The sequence below is a fragment of the Entelurus aequoreus genome, linkage group LG10 (assembly GCF_033978785.1).
Source record: "Entelurus aequoreus isolate RoL-2023_Sb linkage group LG10, RoL_Eaeq_v1.1, whole genome shotgun sequence".
Lineage (NCBI taxonomy): Eukaryota > Metazoa > Chordata > Actinopteri > Syngnathiformes > Syngnathidae > Entelurus > Entelurus aequoreus.
This window is the reverse complement of record NC_084740.1, coordinates 24,415,834-24,436,930: the sequence shown is the minus strand read 5'-3', so window position 1 is coordinate 24,436,930 and position 21,097 is coordinate 24,415,834. Positions and strand designations below refer to the sequence as shown.

General features: G+C 37.3%; 2 protein-coding genes across 5 annotated transcripts in view; one reads left to right on the top strand and one right to left on the bottom strand.

Moving 5' to 3' along the window:
• nek8 (NIMA-related kinase 8) overlaps window positions 1-21,097 on the top strand; it is a 51,008-nt gene that overhangs the window by 4,323 nt on the left and 25,588 nt on the right. The gene's annotated exons all lie outside the window — the stretch shown is intronic.
• tlcd1 (TLC domain containing 1) lies at window positions 723-20,812 on the bottom strand. 2 transcript variants are annotated; one of them, XM_062060390.1, is made up of 6 exons: window positions 20,631-20,812; window positions 19,232-19,297; window positions 17,450-17,997; window positions 13,231-13,313; window positions 4,677-4,759; window positions 723-2,075 (listed from the first exon to the last, which is right to left on the bottom strand). In XM_062060390.1, the coding sequence occupies exons 3-6, from the start codon at window positions 17,653-17,655 to the stop codon at window positions 1,695-1,697; spliced, it is 753 nt and encodes a 250-aa protein (XP_061916374.1). In that variant the 5' UTR covers window positions 17,656-17,997; window positions 19,232-19,297; window positions 20,631-20,812; the 3' UTR covers window positions 723-1,694. The 2 variants fall into 2 exon arrangements, with proteins under 2 accessions (XP_061916374.1, XP_061916373.1); XM_062060389.1 differs by lacking the exon at window positions 19,232-19,297.

Genomic DNA, 21,097 nt, shown 5'->3' with positions numbered 1-21,097 from the left:
ACTTTGACTACCAATTTAAACCCGGAAATGGCGAGAAAGGCAGAATGGAGCGACTCCCCTAGGCGCCATTGTAAGCAGACTTTTGATCGCATTTATTTAATATATAGAATGCATTAAAAAAAGAAAAGCATATGTGTTCTTGTCTTACATAAGGATTGTGAATAGAGATGTCCGATAATATCGGACTGCCGATATTATCGACCGATAAATGCTTTAAAATGTAATATCGGAAATGATCGGTATCGGTTTCAAAAAGAAAAATTTATGACTTTTTAAAACGCCGCTGTACGGAGTGGTACACGGACGTAGGGAGAAGTACAGAGCGCCAATAAACCTGAAAGGCACTGCCTTTGCGTGCCGGCCCAATCACATAATATCTATGGCTTTTCACACAGACAAGTGAATGCAACGCATACTTGGTCAACAGCCATACAGGTCACACTGAGGGTGGCCGTATAAACAACTTTAACACTGTTACAAATATGCGCCACACTGTGAGCCCACACCAAACAAGAATTCGTGAGAACATCTGCACCATAACACAACATAAACACAACAGAACAAATACCCAGAACCCCTTGCAGCACTAACTCTTCCGGGACGCTACAATATACACCCCCCGCTACATCCTAACCCCAATACCCCGCCCCCCCCAACCCCGCCCACCTCAACCTCCTCATGCTCTCAGGGAGAGCATGTCCCAAATTCCAAGCTGCTGTTTTGAGGCATGTTAAAAAAAATCATGCACTTTGTGACTTCAATAATAAATATGGCAGTGCCATGTTGGCATTTTTTTCCATAACCTGAGTTGATTTATTTTGGAAAACCTTGTTATATTGTTAAATGCATCCAGTGGGGCATCACAACAAAATTAGGCATAATAATGTGTTAATTTCACGACTGTATACATCGGTATCGGTTGATATCGGAATCGGTAATTAAGAGTTGGACAATATGGGAATATCGGATATCGGCAAAAAAGCCATTATCGGACATCTCTAATTGTGAATGATAGGCAACATTTTTTAAAAAGTGCAGTTCCCCTTTAAGAGTTAAGGAATAAAAGTACTATCTGTGGGGGTTTTACAACATCAGTAAAGCACAGTAAACATATTTTGGGGGTATCTCATCTGCCACAATGATGTAAGAAGTTAATTATCTTTAAAGGTTGGCGGCAAGAGCGTATAAATAATCATATCAGGTTAACTATCGATATATTGTCACATTTTTAAAAAATGTTTATGAGATTTGAAGCATCTATAACTCACGGTGTGTCATCTTTATTTGGGATTCATTCACTTCATCAGCTAGAGGCAAACCAGGAAATCATCTTACTTTGAAATTTTCTAAATGACCAAAACTCCTTTGGCTGAGCTTCTCTTTCATTTCCTGTCCGAATGCCCAGGCTTGCAGCTAGCACACAAGATCCACGTAAATGTCCAACCTTCTTTGGCAAACAAATGTCCAAACATGATTTAGTACATTTAGCAAAGCACAAATACCCAAATTAGAACTTTCCACCATTCCTGGAATTGAGCTGCCGGGCCAGGCCGCACTTTGTCCTGCTTCACAGATGTGTTCCTTTGCGGGAACCCAGGAAACGTGGCGGCGAGGAACGGTCTCAGTTACAAAACAATCGGTAAACTCTCACTCGTCAAGAAGGGAACAACACAAAGTGCTCTCCTGTGGTCCACTCAGTCGGCGACGAACCTTTTGGAGGCGTGGCCCTGCGTCGTGTGCTTGAAGAAGTCGGCGCGCAGCAGGCGATAAAAGTAGACCAAGATCATGACGTTCATCACCATGATGGCGAACAGGAAGAAGGCGGCGTGCTCCAGCCGGGAGTAATTATGCAGGATGTACCAGGTGAGATAGAACTGGGAGCAGAGGCGGAAGGTGATGAAGGTGAAGATGTTGACTATCTTGTTGACGTAGTACAAGGTGGACGACGTGGCGCCCGCCAGCTTCAGCAGCAGCCTCAGGTGCAAGGTCACGCTGTTGACCTCCACGAAGAGCGCCACCACGGCACCGCCGACGTACAGCTGAGTGTAGAGGGCGTACAGGAAGGCCGAGATCACCTGTGCAGAACAAAACAGGTGATGCTCCACCAACTCACAGGATTCCCATTTTGTCTGTTCCAGGGTCAAACTGTTACCATTATAAAACCTCTTAAGTGTAGTATGGCCTTTATCACGCTACAGCACAGGTGTCAAACTCAGATCTGGCCCGCCACATCATTTTATATGGCCCGCCTGGAAATAATATGCGTCAATAAAGTACTTTCTCTTTCCTTACTAAATATATTCATTTTTTTCCCATTTTGACAGAAAAAAATAGATGTACTGCATGAAATTGGATACTTTTTAAACTTTAATATTATCCAATATTGCAACAAATTTTATATTATCATACTTTCCAAACATTATTTTTGTGAAAATAAAAATCCTTTAGTGTCTGCTTTACTTATAATTTCAAAGACCCATAATAGAAATACAAATTATAATAGCTTTTATGGTAAAACTTACAGTGTTTTTACAGCATGTTAAGAATTCTGTCTATCTGTGTTGGCCCTGCGATGAGGTGGCGACTTGTCCAGGGTGTACCCCGCCTTCCGCCCGATTGTAGCTGAGATAGGCTCCAGCGCCCCCCGCGACCCCGAAGGGAATAAGCGGTAGAAAATGGATGGATGGATGGAAGAATTCTCCATGTTATCTACGTTTTCAGATACTTTATTTTGAAGCATTTCATGACAGTGTCACTTCCGCTTCCTTCCTGTAGGGGTCACTTCCGCTTCCCTTTTGACGTGTGTTAATGTGTGCTGACTTGTTTTCTCTGCTACGTTTAATCGGTGCTCAAGTCTTTGACGATGTGAGTATGTTGATTATTATATAACACTAATTTAGTTTATTAATAGACATCACTGTGTTTGTGTAACATTTAGGGGTGTTTTAATAATATTATTGATGCTTTGTTGTCAGAATGCTACGAGCTAACATCTCCCTGTTAAGGATAGCATTGTTGCTGCTAATGTGGCTAGCTCATATGCCATTGTGGAAATGCAATATATTATGTCTCTAGTATTTTACTTTGAGCATATGTATAAGCATATATATATATATTGTTGTTTAGTTAAATGACATAAATGTTGATGGGTGTTTGCTTGTGGTTTACAGATAGTAACTAACTAACTAAATGAACCTAAACCAATATGCACCATTAAAGTTGGAGGAGTCCAAATGATGACTGTGTGTTCTCTGACCGGAACCCCAACGTGGTCAATATCCGAAAAAGCCAGTCGCAGAGTTTAATACTCAACACAGCATTTTACTGTAAATTGGAAAAAATGTACCACTTTTTTTACGGTTAAGGTTTATCGACTGAGTTACCAGTCTTTACCGTTTAATCAACTGTTGTTGTTTTTACGGTGTATTACTGTAAATGGAAAAACTACCACATTTTTTGCGGTAAAAAACTTGGCAGCTCAGTTGCCAGAATGAAAAAAAACCAGTGGTACTGTTTTTCCATTTACAGTAATATTGTAAAAACTACGGTAAATTTTACAGAAGAATTCTGGTAACTAAGCTGCCATTTCTAAGCTGCCATTTTTTTTTGTTAAAAAAAAGTTGGTACTGTGTTTCCTTTTATCATAATATGTGGGGAAAAAACACTGTATATTTTACAGTAAAATTCTGGTGACTGACTTGCCAGGTGTTTACTGTAAAATGTATTTTTTACAGTGTACGTAAAAAATATGTATAATAATCAAATGCAGATTCATGTATTATTTGCTGTTCTGATGGTATCTTGAGCCGGGCTTGTAATTCTCTGCCAAAACACTAGGAGCAGTGTTTTCGTCAGCATCAGCTAAATTGGGGTCACCTGAGCAAAAATGTATTTTAAAGGCCCCATTACAAAAAAAAAATCACACTTTTTATTTACGGTAACAAGTTTTTATAATAGTTTTTATTTAAAGTTGAATTTAATTTAATGTGTGTTTTATACGAATATGGAAAATATATTGGTTATTATTTTTTTGTGCAAAAAAACATCAATTTACAAACTCCAGCCAGGAGTTGAACCCAGAACTTCTGTTCATAAGCCCAATAATTATGTGGAAATTAGCCATTATATTCTTATCAATGACAGAGCAGAAAGAGGCTAGGAATCGGTTTGCTGTAAAATGTCATTTAAAGCGCCTTGTCGTTCATTAATTGACATGTTTCAATTACGCAAAGGGGCCCCCCAGGGGATCGCGGGGCCCTATGCACAGCGCGTGATCTGCGTATAAGGAGGTGTGGCCATGGTTGGACTAGTGAACAACACTCATCAATGTGGGGTATCACTTTTAATGTACATGATGCTCCAAAATCAGAGAAGGGGGCAGTGAGACCCCTGAGCAAGTTGGGGCCGAGGCTGTGTGAATTTGCAGCACTTAATTGATTGGCAGACAAAATATCTCAATATTATGAGATTAGCAATTTTTTTTACTGCTTTGGTGGACTTAAAAACAAATGAAAAATTAAAAAATGGAAGATTTTAAAGATAAAAATAGAAGATTTTGGAGGTGGAGGAGCGCCGACTCGCTAGTCGGCACAATAAACCCTTTAATGTTCATTTAAGTGTAAAAATAAGTCGAGCCCTGTTCATGTTGCCTGATGTGAAGCACCGATTCAACTTACCAGCACATGATGGATTAAGAATTCCCATGATCCTCTTCCGTGTCCCGTCAGGATGATATCAGCTGCATCTTGCACAAAGTATCCTGAAACGATACGAGCAGGAGCTTAAAAAATACCTCGGCTATAAAGCCATTAAATTATATAAGTATATTTGCAGCCAGTTAAATCAGCCAGATAACGTTTGGAAAATGCAAGCTGGCAAATCAACCTTTACCTGAAGTACGCTTAGTTTGGCACAAGTCATTTACTAACTAAATGGTTCATTAAATGAAGATTAAATGTAAATTTGCTTTTTAAAAATGTATACGCCACTAAAAAAGATAAAGAAAGTTTTTATATTTAGATATACAATTATAACACGTTACACTGGACCTTCTGCCCAAGACTTGTAGTGTGCTATATTAGAGAGGGGTACATTCTCACATGAATTCCTGGTACCTGCCAATCAATACCAACATTTTACATTTTCAGTATTTTTGTTTGTGTGATACATTTTAATTTATTTGATAATGTAATCAACAGTTATTTAATTCAACATGAGCATATAATAACTGTTATGTCCAGTTGTTGTATCTTTTTTTTTTACACTTCTTAGTCTCATTCAATTCAGTTTGTCCTTGGTGTGTTGCCCTAGTCAGGAAGTAGTCTTTGCCATTAGGTTGAATGTGCCAGTCTTGTTTTGTGTTGCACCCCACAAAGTGTTTATACTGTAATTATTGTATTAAAATACATACGTGAACATTAGTTGTAGTTTTCATTACCAAATTTGGAAGTGTAGAAATCCCCATGTAAAATCGCTAATGCTAATCTGTAGCTGTATATGGCATATCCATTCCAAATTAGCATGGTGCTAGAACATTTTGAAAAGTGGAGCCTGTTTTTTTGAGTGCTTTCAATCAGGCATACTGGCTTCATTGGCATGGAAAATTATAACATTAGTCCGCTATGAATACGCTTGTTTAGGGATGATGTTTGATAAGGAGTTATCGAGTTCGAGCCTATTATCGAATCCTCTTATCGAACCGATTCCTTATCGATTCTCTTATCGAGTCCAGATAGGTTGTTGTATATGGAAAAAAACACACAATATTTGGTTTAACAAAAGCTCACTTTTATTATATAATAAAAAAATAAAATCTAATAAATAAATAGATATTGACTGTTACCCACCTAAAAAAATAAAATAAAATAAATAAATATTGACTGTTGTTACCCAAAGTATATTAAGTGGGATTTTTCAGAGAAACAAATATATACAGTAACACAAAAACAACCTGTCTCTGTGATCACTATAGGTGTATAAATAATAATATAGTGTTAAATAAAATCAGTCCCTTGGGCACAAAACTGAAAATAATACAGCTCTCCAAAAAGTGCACTTCTGCTGCTATTTGACATAACTGTTTGTTATGATGCTTTGACATTTTTGCACTTTATTTCTTTATTGAAAGAACATTCTATGAAGAGAAAAGTTATTTTCAAATGTGTTTACAATGCTAATAAATGAAAAGTTAAAGCTAAAAAAAGAAATACACTTTATTGAGTTAACATTATTTCTTTATGGGGGAAAAATGTTATGAGCTAGATAATATAACAACTACACTACCCAGCATGCAACGGGAGTTACGAGCATGCGCGGTAGCCCCGAAAAGTGTTGCATGTTGCCACGCTGTGAAAGTAAACGTCAAGAACTCAGCCAACACGCCTCGTCTGCATTATTTATAATTAGACCGACAACACATCTACAGTGTGATTTTTTTTTGTTTACAAGGAAAGAAAAACAAAAGTTAAAAAAGGGAGATATGTTGTATATATATGTATGTGCTGCGGTTGTTTTAAGAACGTTGCGACAGCTGCCGTAAAGGAGGTGCGTTGCTATGTTTCCGGTTGGTCGTAAAAGTGTTCGCCATGTGTTTTACCCTGCTAAAATCTCTCAGTAAAGTTATTCGATGGAGTATAGCTTTTGTTTTTAACTTTATTACACCTTGGAGCGCTTTTTCCCGTCCATTGTTTTCCTGCTTTCGCTATCTGCGCCTAATGACTGAGCTACGTGACGTCATTTATTGTGATGTCCCACGGAGCATTTCTGGTCGGGACGGGATTCGAATAAAGAATCAACTCTTTTCCTTTACTATAGTGGTCTCGATAACGGGTACCGGTTCTCAAAAAGGGATTCGAGTCCGAGGACTCGGTTCTTTTCTTATCAAACAACCGGGAAAACCGGTTTCGAGTATCATCCCTACGCTTGTTTGCCATTAAGTTGAATATGTCAGTCTTGTTTTTTGTTGCACCTCACAAAGTGGTTATACTGTAATTATTGTATATATTACACACGTGCATATTAGTTGTAGTAGTCATTACCAAATTTGGGAGTGTAGAAATCGCAGTGGAAAATCGCTAATGCTAATCTTTAGCATGTATATGGCATATGCAATTCAAATTAGCGTTGCGCTAGCATATTTTGAAAAGTGGAGCCTCTCTTTTGAGTGCTTTCTATTAGGCATACTTGCTTTGTTGGCATGGAAAATTATAACATTAGTCCGCTATGAATACGCCTGTTTGCCATTTAGTTGAATGTACCAGTCTTGTTTTTTGTTGCACCTCACAAAGTGGTTATCCTGTAATTATTGTATTTATTACACACGTGCATATTAGTTGTGGTGGTCATTACCAAATGTGGAACTGTAGAAATTGCTGTGTAAAATCGCTAATGCTAGTCTGTAGCTGTATATGGCATATCCATTGCAAATTAACATGGTGCTCGAACATTTTGAAAAGTGGAGCCTCTTTTTTTGAGTGCTTTCTATCAGGCATACTGGCTTCATTGGCATGGTAAATTATAACATTAGTCCGCCATGAATACGCCTGTTTGCCATTAAGTTGAATGTGTCAGTCTGTTTTTTTGTTGCACCTCACAAAGTGGTTATACTGTAATTATTGTATCTATTACACACGTGCATGTTAGTTGTGGTGGTCATTACCAAATTTGAAACTGTAGAAATTGCCGTGTAAAATCGCTAATGCTAATCTTTAGCATGTATGTGGCATATCCATTGCAAATTAGCATGGCGCTAGCACGTTTTGAAAAGTGGAGCCTTTCTTTTGAGTGCTTGCTATCAGGCATGGAAAATTATAACATTAGTCCGCTATGAATACGCCTGTTTGCCCGCCAAGTGTTTGAGCCGGCAACCGGCTGTGACATCACGTCCCCGTCTGATTTTCCGTAAATCGGGTCTCAGTGATACCGACAGAATTCAGCCGGTATCTATGAATTTCCTATGCCAGTGGTTCCACCTCAGAAAACGCTTGGCTCTCCAAGTACCAACATAACGACAAACATTCAAATACAGTAGTGCAGTAGGCCTAAATTATCATTAAAAACAAGACAGAGGTTTTATTAAACAAGTACATTTAATAGTGTTGGCCACTTTGACAATACAGTTTGTACAGTAGCACTGTGTTTGATTATAGGAAAATACAACTTTAATCAAGCGATTCTTTGGCGTACCACTAGATGGAGACCGTGTACGACTAGTGGTACACGTACCACAGTTTGAGAATCCCTGTCCTATGTTATATTACGGCTAATGTCAGGGGTTTCAGAGGAAAAAGACACCCCCTTGGTATCTCTGACAGCTATAAAATCATACTGCATCTGTTTGCACTTTATTATTTGTTAAATTATTTGTTATAATTGGTTATTGCGTACTTAACCAGATTATTTTCTAAACCAGGGATGTCCAAAGTGCTGCCCGGGGGCCATTTGCGGCCGGCAGGTCATTTTTTAATGGCCCCACGGCCCATTTTAAAATATGATTAAAAAAATTAAAAACATAAAAAGTGGTATGAAAGACCAAACAGGTGAAATGTAGCAAGAAAATGTTTCAATGTTTACTCTAATAACACAAAGCTGCCATGCAGGCTGTTTCTTTCTTTAAAAAATAATAATGAATCAAAATCAATGTTATGAATTATTGACCTATCCAAAGCTCCAATTACGTCACATTAAATATTGCACTTTGAGATATTTTTTTGGGAAAATGTTGCATATTTTGTGTTTGACATATAAAAAAATTGAGCTTTTTTTTTTTTTTTTTTTAAAGAAGGGCCTAAAACGAACAAACAAAAAACATAAGCAACAATACAACGTATAATTGACGGATAGATCTGAACTTGATCTCGAGATTATTGTGTTAAAAGTAAACAGTAAAAAAAAATGTATAATTTATTTTTTAACACTTTAATGAGTAGGACCCTTTTGGTTCCCCCATACTTTTTGTGTGATTTGTTTTTAAGTGTCATTGCTCAAAAAATAATAATGAATTAAAATCAATGGTGTTATGAGTTATTGACCTTTTTAAGGCTCGAATTATTATATAATCTGAAATATTCCTCTTAAAAATTTTATTGGGTGAAAATATTGCATATTTTGTGTTTTTTCCAGAAAAAAAACAGGGTTTTCTTTGACAAAAAGAGCATACGACTTAAATATTTAAAAACATTATATTGACAGATAGACCTAATGTTGATCTAAGATCAGCCGATCAGCTGCCACTGAAGCTTAGAGGTGACAGAGCTTTCGCTGCTGCTGCTCCCAAGCTCTGGAACGACCTACCTCTGAGTGTTAGACAAGCCTCCTCTCTTCCTGTTTTTAAATCTCTCTTAAAAACATACTTTTATTCCATGGCTTTTAACACTGAGTGATACCCATCCTGCAATGGCGCCCCATAATACACCTGCTGTGAACCTGTTTTTATGTTTTTATATTTTATTTATTTATTTTTTATCGTGTTCTGTTTGTGTTGTGTTGTGTTTGCTCGGTTCTCGTATTATTTTTAACCTGCCCATTGTACAGCACTTTGGCTACCCCTGTGGTAAATTTTAAATGTGCTTTATAAATAAAGTTGATTTTGATTTGATTTAGAGATAATAATACTGAATAATGACACATTTTAAATCTTTTTTGGACCAAAACCCTTTGGGATCAAGCCTGAGTGGAGGCCTTAATGTATATTTTTTATACATATATTGTATTGGTTTTTAAAATAAAAAGATATCGAAATGGCCCCCGCTTGCTTTGATTTTTCAGTGTGCGGCCCTCAGTGGAAAAAGTTTGGACACACATCTAAACAGTCTTTGCTCTTTGCTCCATGCTGTGCAACACTTGAAGGAATATCTAATCTCATGTCCCAATTATTTTATGTCGGAGATTAACAACTGTTCTCCTGCGTATGAAACAATTGACAGGTGTTAAAAAAATTAAAATAATAATAATCTTCAACACCCGGAAGAATGGTTTACCACATGAACCAAATAATGCTGGAGTCATTCCCAGGGACTGAGACTCTTTTTGTGACTGGCAATGAGAGGCACGACGCACACAAGCAGCCACTGTGAATGTGTTTTAAAAACACACACACACAAACACACACACAGACAACCTCCAATCAGTGTGGGGGTTGTCAGGAGGGCAGATCTCCACAGATTTGTGTCTTCATGGTTACTCCAGGATGCAAAAGAATCATGCCTATAAGAGTCCTCCAAGGAGTTACCTTTGGTTGCTATGGTTATTTGAGCAAACATGAAAAGGCGGAGCCTTTGATGTGTTTAGTAAACTGCAACACACCTGAGATTTCACAAGTAAATTAAAAGTAAGCTGCACACTACATGCGAGAAGCCAGGGGTTCTTAACCTTTTTGACCTTGGGGCCCAGCTTCTCCACTACTCAAATATTAGCACTGAATTAGTGATTTTACTTTTGTGTTTAAACATATTCAGTATAACTTTGAGTCTTATGAATTTATACCTATTATGTCCTTAATTACTGTATATCTAACCTACAGTTTAACAGGAGGAACCTTGTCAAATGATATAAAAGCATGTGTTAATCACAAATATTATTTTCAAGACTCTGATCAGGCTGATTAAAAAAATAAATACTTCATAATGCTTTTTACTGCAAAAGAAGAGACTCATTAAAACTGATGACACATTTACTGTACATACAATTACACAATGCTAAAATAAATACATTAATAACAATAAATATGTTTCTTAAATTAAGTGTCGATAAAATGTGGGTGCAAATGAAAATACAGCTTCACCACTCTAGTCATAATTTTTGCGCTTAAGAAACTTGTCTATGACTTTAGCTCTGGAGTTCTTCAGTTTGTTTGATATTGTCATTACTGCCGCAACTGGTGGAAAAGTGTATTACAACTGAGTACCGCTGCGCCCCATAGGGACCACAGCTGAGAAACAAATTTTTTTTAGCGGCCCCCTAGGGGGTGTTTGTCGAAGAATTATATATAGCTTATGTAACGAAATTTTGTTCTTATCTGTGCTGTAAAGTTCAAATTTGAATGACAATAAAAAGGAAGTCTAAAAAGTCTAGTCAAGTCTAGTCTAGATATTTTTTTAAATCCCCTTTTTAGTCACAAAAAATTCATCAAATTAGACCAGAACCCCCACCACTTTTTGTTGTTGTTGTTGTGGCTTCATATCAGTGTTCAGTGTGTGCATGCATTCTTTCACATGCTCGTGTTTCTGTTGAAACATGTTCAGACTGTGCAGTAAGACAGTTAGAGGCCTGATTTGGAGTCGCAACGCAGTGATTTCTATCTGTGTCAGATTGTCTAAGGGTGTGTGTGTGTGAAGAATTCAGGGGCCATTTTGATATTTTTCCATATTCAAAACCAATACAATATTCATTGTAACCATTAGGGCTCCCCTTAATTTTGGTAAACATTATTGGTCCCGGGACCCGAAAGGTTCTCAAGTTACTAAAGTGTTAAAAACAATGTATGCATTAATATTTTTTAAACTTCTGATACTTAAATATCTAGAGATTAATTTCAGATCTATCCGTTGACTTAAAGTTTATTATTTTTTCAATCATGTTTTATGCCTTTTTTGGTAAAATAAAATCCTGTTTTTTATGGCAAAAACACAAAAAATGCAATATTTTCCAAAAATAAATATGTGGTGTGAAGTAATTGGTGTCTTAAATAGGTCAATAATAATCCATAACATTGATTTGAATTTTTTTTTTTTGAGCAATGACAGTTTTAAAAAGAAACCTTCTAAAAGTATTGGGGATCCACTCATAAAAGTCTTAAAAATAAGTGATACATTTTTTTTTACTTTCCAATGCTTGAATCTCTAGGTCAACTTCAGATCTATCCACCGATTTTAAGTTTTTATTCATTCTTTATGGGGTTTTTGGTTGGTTTGTGTGTATGTTTTATGTCCCTTTTGTCAAAGAAAACTTAGTGTTTATATGGTGAACACACAAAATCGGCAATTAATTCCCCCCAAAATTTGTCAAAAGTAAAACATTCGATGTGAAATAATCGTAGCTTTGAATAGATCAATAATTCATAACACCATTGATTTTACTTACTATTTTTGATCATTGACAGTTTTAAAGAAAAAAAACTGCCTACATGGCAGCTTTTTGTTATTAGTTACGATTAGGGATGTCCGATAATGGCTTTTTGCCGATATCCGATATTCCGATATTGTCCAACTCTTTAATTACCGATACCAACCGATATATACAGTCGTGGAATTAACACATTAATATGCCTAATTTGGACAACCAGGTATGGTGAAGTGAAATAAGGTACTTTTGAAAAAAATTAATAAAATAAAAGATAAATAAATTACAAAAAAACATTTTCTTGAATAAAAAAGAAAGTAAATCAATATAAAAACAGTTACATAGAAACTAGTAATTAATGAAAATGAGTAAAATTAACTGTTAAAGGTTAGTACTATTAGTGGACCAGCAGCCTGCACAATCATGTGTGCTTACGGACTGTATCCATTGCAAACTGTATTGTTCTATATTGATATATAATGTAGGAACCAGAATGTTAATAACAGAAAGAAACAACCCTTTTGTGTGAATGAGTGTGAATGGGGGAGGGAGGTTTTTGGGTTGGTGCACTAATTGTAAGTGTATCTTGTTTTTTTATGTTGATTTTATATTAAAAAAAAACAAAAAACGATACCGATAATAAAAAAACCGATACCGATAATTTCCAATATTACATTTTAACGCATTTATCGGCCTGTCGGCCGATATTATTGGACATCTCTAGTTACGATATTGCAACATTTTCTCATTACAGTTCACCTGTTTATTCCACTTTTTTTGTAATAGTAATTTAAAAACAAAGTTTAGTTGCACTTGTGCAATGACAATAAAGACCTACCGACCTACCTACCTACCTAAAATGTGCCACAGGCTTAAAAAAAAAAACCTGTGGGCTGCACTTTGGACACCCATGGGGTATACCATCAGCAAGGTGTGCAATTAAATGTACTTTTTAAAATCAAATATTGAATCGAAAAATGGCCAAAAGTTATGTTTTGGAAGTAGACATTACCATTTTTGAAATAAGTACTTCATTGATTTGTCGCTATTAAAAGAAATGCAGTAGTTGATGGATTTTTTTGAGAAAATAGTTTAAATTGAATCTGTGTTGTGGCTGACTTCATCAGGGTTTTGTGAAATATACGTACTAAATCTGAATATGTGTTTACTGACCAGTTGAAACGCAAACCAGCAGGTAGGACAGTGGCGTGTGGAAAGCGCGTAGGTCGTGTAGCGTCTCCGGCCAAATGGCCGCACTGTGGGAGGGAAACATACATGTGAAGGATTTGTAGCATTGCTCAACAAAACTTAGACCTCCACTAGATTTAGCAAAAAGACAGCTGCGGGTTATACAAATATACAAAGTTAGTTTGGACTTTACATCCAGGAAGTCTAGCCTGATTGGCAAACAGATGGACACACACAAATGATGGTATATACAGCGGAACCTCGACTTACAAAACATAAATGGTTCTTGACTGGGGTTTGTAAATAGAAAAAGTTGGTATACTGAAGCAAATTTATCCATAAAAAAGTCAGACAAAAGTCCGTATTTTAGTAAAAGTTTGTACACTTTGCCGCAGTGGATACTTCCTGAATGGTTCAAACCACACGTCGCTTGTCCGGCGCTTTCTTTGGACTCATATTGAGCTAGCAAAACTAGAACATTGTTGTAAAATAGCACACAAAGTAGCACTGCAAGAGATCGATCAGCCCGCCCTCAATGGTTGTGCTGCCGGGCACAAGATGGCTGCTCTGCGAGGCAGACAAAGGGTGGATGAAACGTTTGTACACTGAGACAAGGTTCGTACAACAAAGTATGTTTTTTTTTTTTGGTTTTAAAAGGTTCATCCAAGAAGGGGTTCGTAAATCGAGGTTTGCATTGACGGGCCACCGTACAAAGTGTCCTTCCACTTCGTAGTAATACGTTGGATAGTTCTCAACCCAATTTTGCAAGTTTCAGCAATCGCCTTAGAGGTTTTCCCGTACTTGAAGCATGCCAATGAGTTGAACATCTTGTTTTTGGACGTACAGCAGTGACTCACTGCATCAATTAGGGATAGATAACATGTTGCCAGGTGAAACCCATGCAGTAATTATCCAATAGAAGGCGCTTAGTGTACCCATGAGTTAAATGTTAGTTTGTTGGTTGATACTTGGCTTTGGGATGACTAAAAAAGGGTACAGTGCTACCTCACTTTGTAGTATTCGGTTTTTGACTTAATTTTTCGCATAAAAGTTTGTCCCGGTTTTGGAAATCCGAACCAAAACCGAAAAAGAGTACATTTCACAAGGTGTGTTCATGTTCTACAGCCACTGTCACAGTGCTACTTCACCATTTGTAGTATTCAGTTTTTTACGAAAGTTTTCGCCTAAAGTCTGGCCCAGTTTTGGAATTACCAACCAAGACCGAGGTACAAGTGTACTCCACAAGGTTTGTTCATGTTCTACAGTCACTGTCACAGTTTTACAAGTACAGTGCTACCTCACCATTTGTAGTATTTAGTTTTTGACAAAAGTTTTCGCTTAAAGTTTGGCCCAGTTTTGGAATTACTAACCAAAACCGAGGTACGAGTGTATTTCACAAGGTGTGTTTATGTTCTACAGTCAATGTCACAGTGTCACAGGCAGGTACAGTGCTACCTCACCATTTGTAGTATTCGGTTTTTGACGAAAATATTCGCTTAAAGTTTGTCCCCGTTTTGGAAATCCTAACCAAAACCGAAATACGAGTGTATATTACAACATGTGTCCATGTTCTACGGTCACGGTGCTACCTCATCATTTGTAGTATTCGTTTTTTGACGAAAGTTTTCACCTAAAGTATGCCCCGGTTTTGGAATAACTATCCAAAACCGAGGTACGAGTCATTGTCACTGTGTTACAGGTACAGTGCTACTTCACCATTTGTAGTATTCGTTTTTGAGGAAAGATTTTACCTAAAGTTTCCCCCGGTTTTGGAATTACTAGGCAAAACCCAGATATGAGTGTATTTCACAAGGTGTGTTAATGTTCTACAGTCACTGTCACAGTGCTACCTCACCATTTGTAGTATTCGGTTTTTGACGAAAATATTCGCTTAAAGTTTGTCCCCGTTTTGGAAATCCTAACCAAAACCGAAATACGAGTGTATTTTACAAGATGTGTCCATGTTCTACAGCCACGGTCACTGTGCTACCTCATCATTTGTAGTATTCGTTTTTTGACGAAAGTTTTCACCTAAAGTATGCCCCGGTTTTGGAATAACTATCCAAAACCGAGGTACGAGTCATTGTCACTGTGTTACAGGTACAGTGCTACTTCACCATTTGTAGTATTCGTTTTTGAGGAAAGATTTTACCTAAAGTTTCCCCCGGTTTTGGAATTACTAGGCAAAACCCAGATATGAGTGTATTTCAAAAGGTGTGTTAATGTTCTACAGTCACTGTCACAGTGCTACCTCACCATTTGTAGTATTCGGTTTTTGACGAAAATATTTGCCTAAAGTTTGCCCCGGTTTTGGAATAACTAACCAAAACCGAGGTACGAGTGTATTCTTGGTGTGTTCTTGTTCTACAGTCATTGTCACAGTGTTACAGGTACAGTGCTACCCATACTTGCCAACCCTCACAATTTCCGGGAGACTCCCGAATTTCAGTGCCCCTCCCGAAAATCTCCCGGGGCAACCATTCTCTCGAATTTCTCCCGATTTTCACCCAGACAACAATATTAAGGGCGTGCCGTGATGGCACTGCCCTTAGCGTCCTCTACAACCTGTCGACGCGTCCGCTTTTGCAGACACACGTAAGTGACTGCAAGACATACTTCATCAACAGCCATACAGGTCACACTGAGGGTGGACGTATAAACAACTTTAACACTGTTACAAATATGCGCCACACTGTGAACCCACGCCAAAAAAGAATGACAAACACATTTCGGGAGAACATCCGCACCGTAACACAACATAAACACAACAGAACAAATACCCAAAATCCCTTGCAGCACTAACTCTTCCGGGCTACAATATTCACCCCTGTTACCACCAACCCCCGCCCCACCGACCCCAATCTCCCGAATTCGTAGGTCTCAAGGTTGGCAAGTATGGTGCTACCTCACCATTTGTAGAATTCGTTTTTGACGAAAGATTTTGCCTAAAGTTTCCCCCGGTTTTGGAATTACTAGGCAAAACCCAGATATGAGTGTATTTCACAAGGTGTGTTAATGTTCTTCAGTCACTGTCACAGTGCTACCTCACCATTTGTAGTATTCGGTTTTTGATGAAAATTTTTGCTTAAAGTTTGTCCCGGTTTTGGAAATCCCAACCAAAACCGAGGTACAAGTGTATTTCACAAGATGTGTTCATATTCTACAGCCACTGTCACAGTGCTACCTCATCATTTGTAGTATTCGGTTTTTGACAAAAGTTTTCGCCTAAAGTTTGCCCCGGTTTTGGAATTACTAACCAAAACCAATGTACAAGTGTATTTCACAAGGTGAGTTCATGTTCTACAACCACTGTCACAGTGGTGTTCCTCACCATTTATAGTATTCGGGGGTTTTTTTTATATAAGTTTTTGCTTAAAGTTTGCCGCGGTTTTGGAAATCCTTACCAAAACCAAAATACAAGTGTATTTCACAAGGTGGGTTAATGTTCTACAGCCACTGTCACAGCGCTACCTTATCTTTTGTAGTATTTGTTTTTTGACAAAAGTTTTTGAGGAACGTTTGCCCCGGTTTTGGAATTACGAAGCAGAACCGAGGTACATTTCAGGTGTGTTCATGTTCCACAGTCACTGTCATGACAGCATTGCTAACCCAACAACCTGACTGGTTAAAATGTCTACAGTACACAATGGACTCAAACTCTTGACTAAGCATTGGTGTGATATTAGGATTTTCTTTTGTTGATAGTATTTTTTCTTGATATTTCCTTAATTCTTGTGGCGTTTTTCAGCTATTTTAAAAAGAGGCACGCCCTCAACCGGAGTGGTGCTCAGACACACCCTACATGTTTGATACTTATACATAGAGAAAATGCATTTTTTTTGTGCCATTATGGGGGCCCTTCCTTGCCAATCAATGAAAGCTCTGATCATAAGTTGTATTTCCTGACTGTGAAATGTGAACGAAACAAGCAGATAAAATGTAAAAAACAAAACCAAAAAACAGATACTGTATGAGGGGAAAGGATGAGTCACAATCACAGAAAAAAAGTTTCTCAAGCGTGCAACAGGTTTTTCCGGTTTTTGTCCGCTGAGACGCCGCTTGAGCAACAAACTATTGCGTGGATTTTGTAAAAACGGCACAAGAAAACATTGTACGCTTATTCCCTGCCTGTCTGAATATGCTCCGCTTCTTGCAAACGTGCGGGGAGACAATGGTGCCCCAGTGTCCCAAGCTTGCTGCTTACCAAGTCAGGGCCCACGTCCCCGTCAGCAGGGAGTGCACCATGGACACGGAGAGGTTCTTCCATTTCCACGAGCGAAACTCATCCTGGTGCACCAACTTGGGCAGTGGCAGTCTTTGCAGCAACCCGTGGATCCCCCTGAAGATGAGGGAGAAGAGGCACACAGAAGGGCCAGGGTTGTTCTTCAGCATGAGGAATAGACCATCCATCCTGGCAACTCCTGATCGTCCCTTCTCCTCCTCTTTCGGATGGGCAACAATCTCCGGGACAGGCGGGTATGCGTGGTATGAAGTGAAGTTGGAGGGCAGGGCCTGGTTTTGTTTTGGAGCAGACGCGACGCAGGCTTGATCCAGCGCCTTCTTTTCCCCCCCCCTTCAAACCCGTGGAGAGGGGGAGAACAACAGGGGATTTCCGTGACAGATCATGCCAAGTGAGACGCTTCGCTCCACACGCCTGTTGCGTCCCGTTGTGCTGCTCACGGCCAGGCACGGTGAAGTAGAAGGGGTGGGCGTGGAGAACCGTGGGTGGGGCTGCTTCATGCTCTCATCTGACTGGAACAACAAGGAGGGGCAAGAAAAGACTTGAAATCAGCAAGCAGTGCTGCTCAAATGTGCCCTTTTAGAAGGGGACAGACTCAATGCAAAGGATTTAATGGCTTTGTTAGGATTTACGGTTATGGGGAAAAAGACACTGGATTTTTTTAATGAGTATTATTTTAATGATCACCAGGGTAAGATGCAATGTCTATTGGGAAACATATACTCATTCACTATATGCACAGAGCCGTGATTCCATTTGTTAAAATAATATGTATACTTTATATAAAGGTCTGTAATATTAATTAGATGTAATTTATTTCACAACTACATGACAATAAGTAAGTTCATAGCTGTCAACATATTTAGTTAAAAATAAGAGAAATTTTCTGGAAAACAATAAAAAAAATTCTGGGAGATTTTCCGCAAAATAAGGGAAATTCTCTGGAAAATAAACAAATTTTGGGGGGAATTTTTACGGGAAATTCATGGAAAAAGTCTCTGGAAAATAGGGTTAATTCTCTGGGAAATCTATCAAGAAAATAAGGGACATTTCTGTGAAATAATGGATGTTGTTTTTCTGTTTTTTTTAAAATAATGAACATTATTTTATTTCACACCTACATGACAAATACCTTTCAACAAAAGGGGAATTTTCTAGGACATTATCCAGATATTGAGGGACATTTTTTGGAAATGATCTGGAAAATAAAGAAAATTCTCTGGGAAATGTTCCGCATAATAAGGGACATTCTCTGGAAACCAAAATAAGTTCTCTAAGAAACTTTACAGGAAATTTTCTGGAAAATAAGGAAAAACGCCTGAGAAACTTTACGGGGATTCTCTGGGAAATCTTTCCAGAAAAAAAGGAAAACTTTCTGTAAAATAATGATTTTTATTTTTTTTAAATAAGGAAAATTCTTCTATTTTACACCTACATGACGAATACCAGTCAACAAAAGGACATTTTCCAGAAATTGAAGGCCATTTTCCTGGAAATTGTCTGGGAAAATAAGGAAAAGTTCTCTGGGGAATTTTCCGCTAAATAAGGAAAATTCTCTGGAAAATAAATGAAATTCTTTGGGAATTTTTACGGGAAATTCATGGGAAAAGTCTCTGGAAAATAGGGTTAATTCTCTGGGAAATCTTTCAAGAAAATAAGGGACATTTCTGTAAAATAATGGATGTTGTTTTTTGGGTTTTTTTAAATAAGGGAAATTATTTTATTTCACACCTACATGACAAATACCTTTCAACAAAAGGGGAATTTTCTAGGACATTTTCCAGATTTGAGGGACATTTTCTTGGAAATGATCTGGAAAATAAAGAAAATTCTCTGGGAAATGTTCCGCATAATAATCTCTGGAAACCAAAATAAGTTCTCTGAGAAACTTTACGGGAAATTTTCTGGAAAATAAGGAAAAATTCCTGAGAAACTTTACGGGAAATTCTCTGGGAAATCTTTCCAGAAAAAAAGGAACATTTTCTGGAAAATAATGAATTAAAAAATATATATTTTATTTCACACCTACATGACGAATACCAGTCAACAAAAGAGGACTTATCTAGGACATTTTCCATAAATTGAGGGACATTTTCCTGGAAAATAAAGAAAAGTTCTCTGGGAAATTTTCCGCATAATAAGGGAAATTCTCTGGAAACCAAAATAAGTTCTCTGAGAAACTTTATGGGAAATTTTCTGAAAAATAAGGGAAGTTTAAAAAAAACCCCAAAAAAACCTGACATTTTTGTATATTTTATTCCACACCAATATGACAGTAAGTAAAATATCTGACAACATTTGTAGTTGAAAAGAAGAGAATAGGTTAAATAGGGGAAATGTTCCTGAAAATTCTCTGTAAAAGAGAAAATTTTCCGAGAAAGTTTAGGAAACATCTTCTAGAGATTAAAATACATTTTCCACAAGACAAAAGAACATTTTCAAGGACATTTTCTGTAAAATAAGGAACATTCTCTGGAAAACTAAATAAATGCTTAAGGTAAATTACCTGGAAAATAATGGAAAATCTCTTCTTTAGGAAATTTTATAGGAAATTAGGGAATTTTCTATAAAAAATAAAACACATAAAATACATTTTCCGCCAGATATGGAACATTTTCTAGGAAATTATCTGGAAAATTTGGGAAATTATGTGGGAATGTTTTTAGAAAATTCTGATCATTTTCTAAAAAAAAAAAAAGAGAAATTCTAGTCTTTCCACTATGTTTGCATCCAAAAAATACTAAATATTATTTTAATAATTTTACCTTTACTGTTGTTGCGATGTTAAAATGACTCCTTTTAAAGAAGCAGGAACGACGACAAAAGGTGCAGTAGTATGCATGCTGACCAGCAGTGGCCCAAGTTACTTTAAAAAGAGCTTGTTGATTTGTATGAATAATTAATCTGAGATTGGACACAATAGCATCTGTTTTTATCATTTATTTCATATTCATAGTTGACATGGTGTTTGTTTTGTGTACATTACCACCACCTTATAGGACTGGAGTACCTTGCTCTTCAGAGTAACAACCTCATAATTCAAAGAAAGTATATGAGTCATGATGCCTCTTTATTTTGTCACATATTTGCTCAGTATGTACTTTAAAATAGAGCTTTGATTGATGCAATAAGCGTGTTTACTTACCAGCTTTAAATGACAGCCACTTTATAAATATTCCTCCATCACTCACAAATGTTGCACAGCTTTGCAGCAGAACTTCACTGCTGTTTTATTCTGGCTGGAGAACAGGAAGTCAGTTAAAAGAGTAACATTCCACAGAGTATGCACTCTTTACCACATGCTCTGCAGCTGTGTGTGTAATGTAATCATGGCAATGAGAAGTGGGCTTCTTTTCTTTTTTTATCGTCCTGCAAGGTCTGTCCTTGTCTGCCACTTCCCGTTTGCTTATGATAATGAAATATGAGCGGTTAACTGCTATTTGTTTTAACTGCTTATTAAACTCTACTAAGTTTACCTGGTATTAGGGCTTGTACAATTTTTCCTTAGAAAAATAGGGGAAATTGTCTAAAAAATAAGGAAAACATTGTGGAAAATAAGATACTTTTTCTAGGAAGTTCTCTAGAAAATAATGAAAATTATCTCAAAAATAA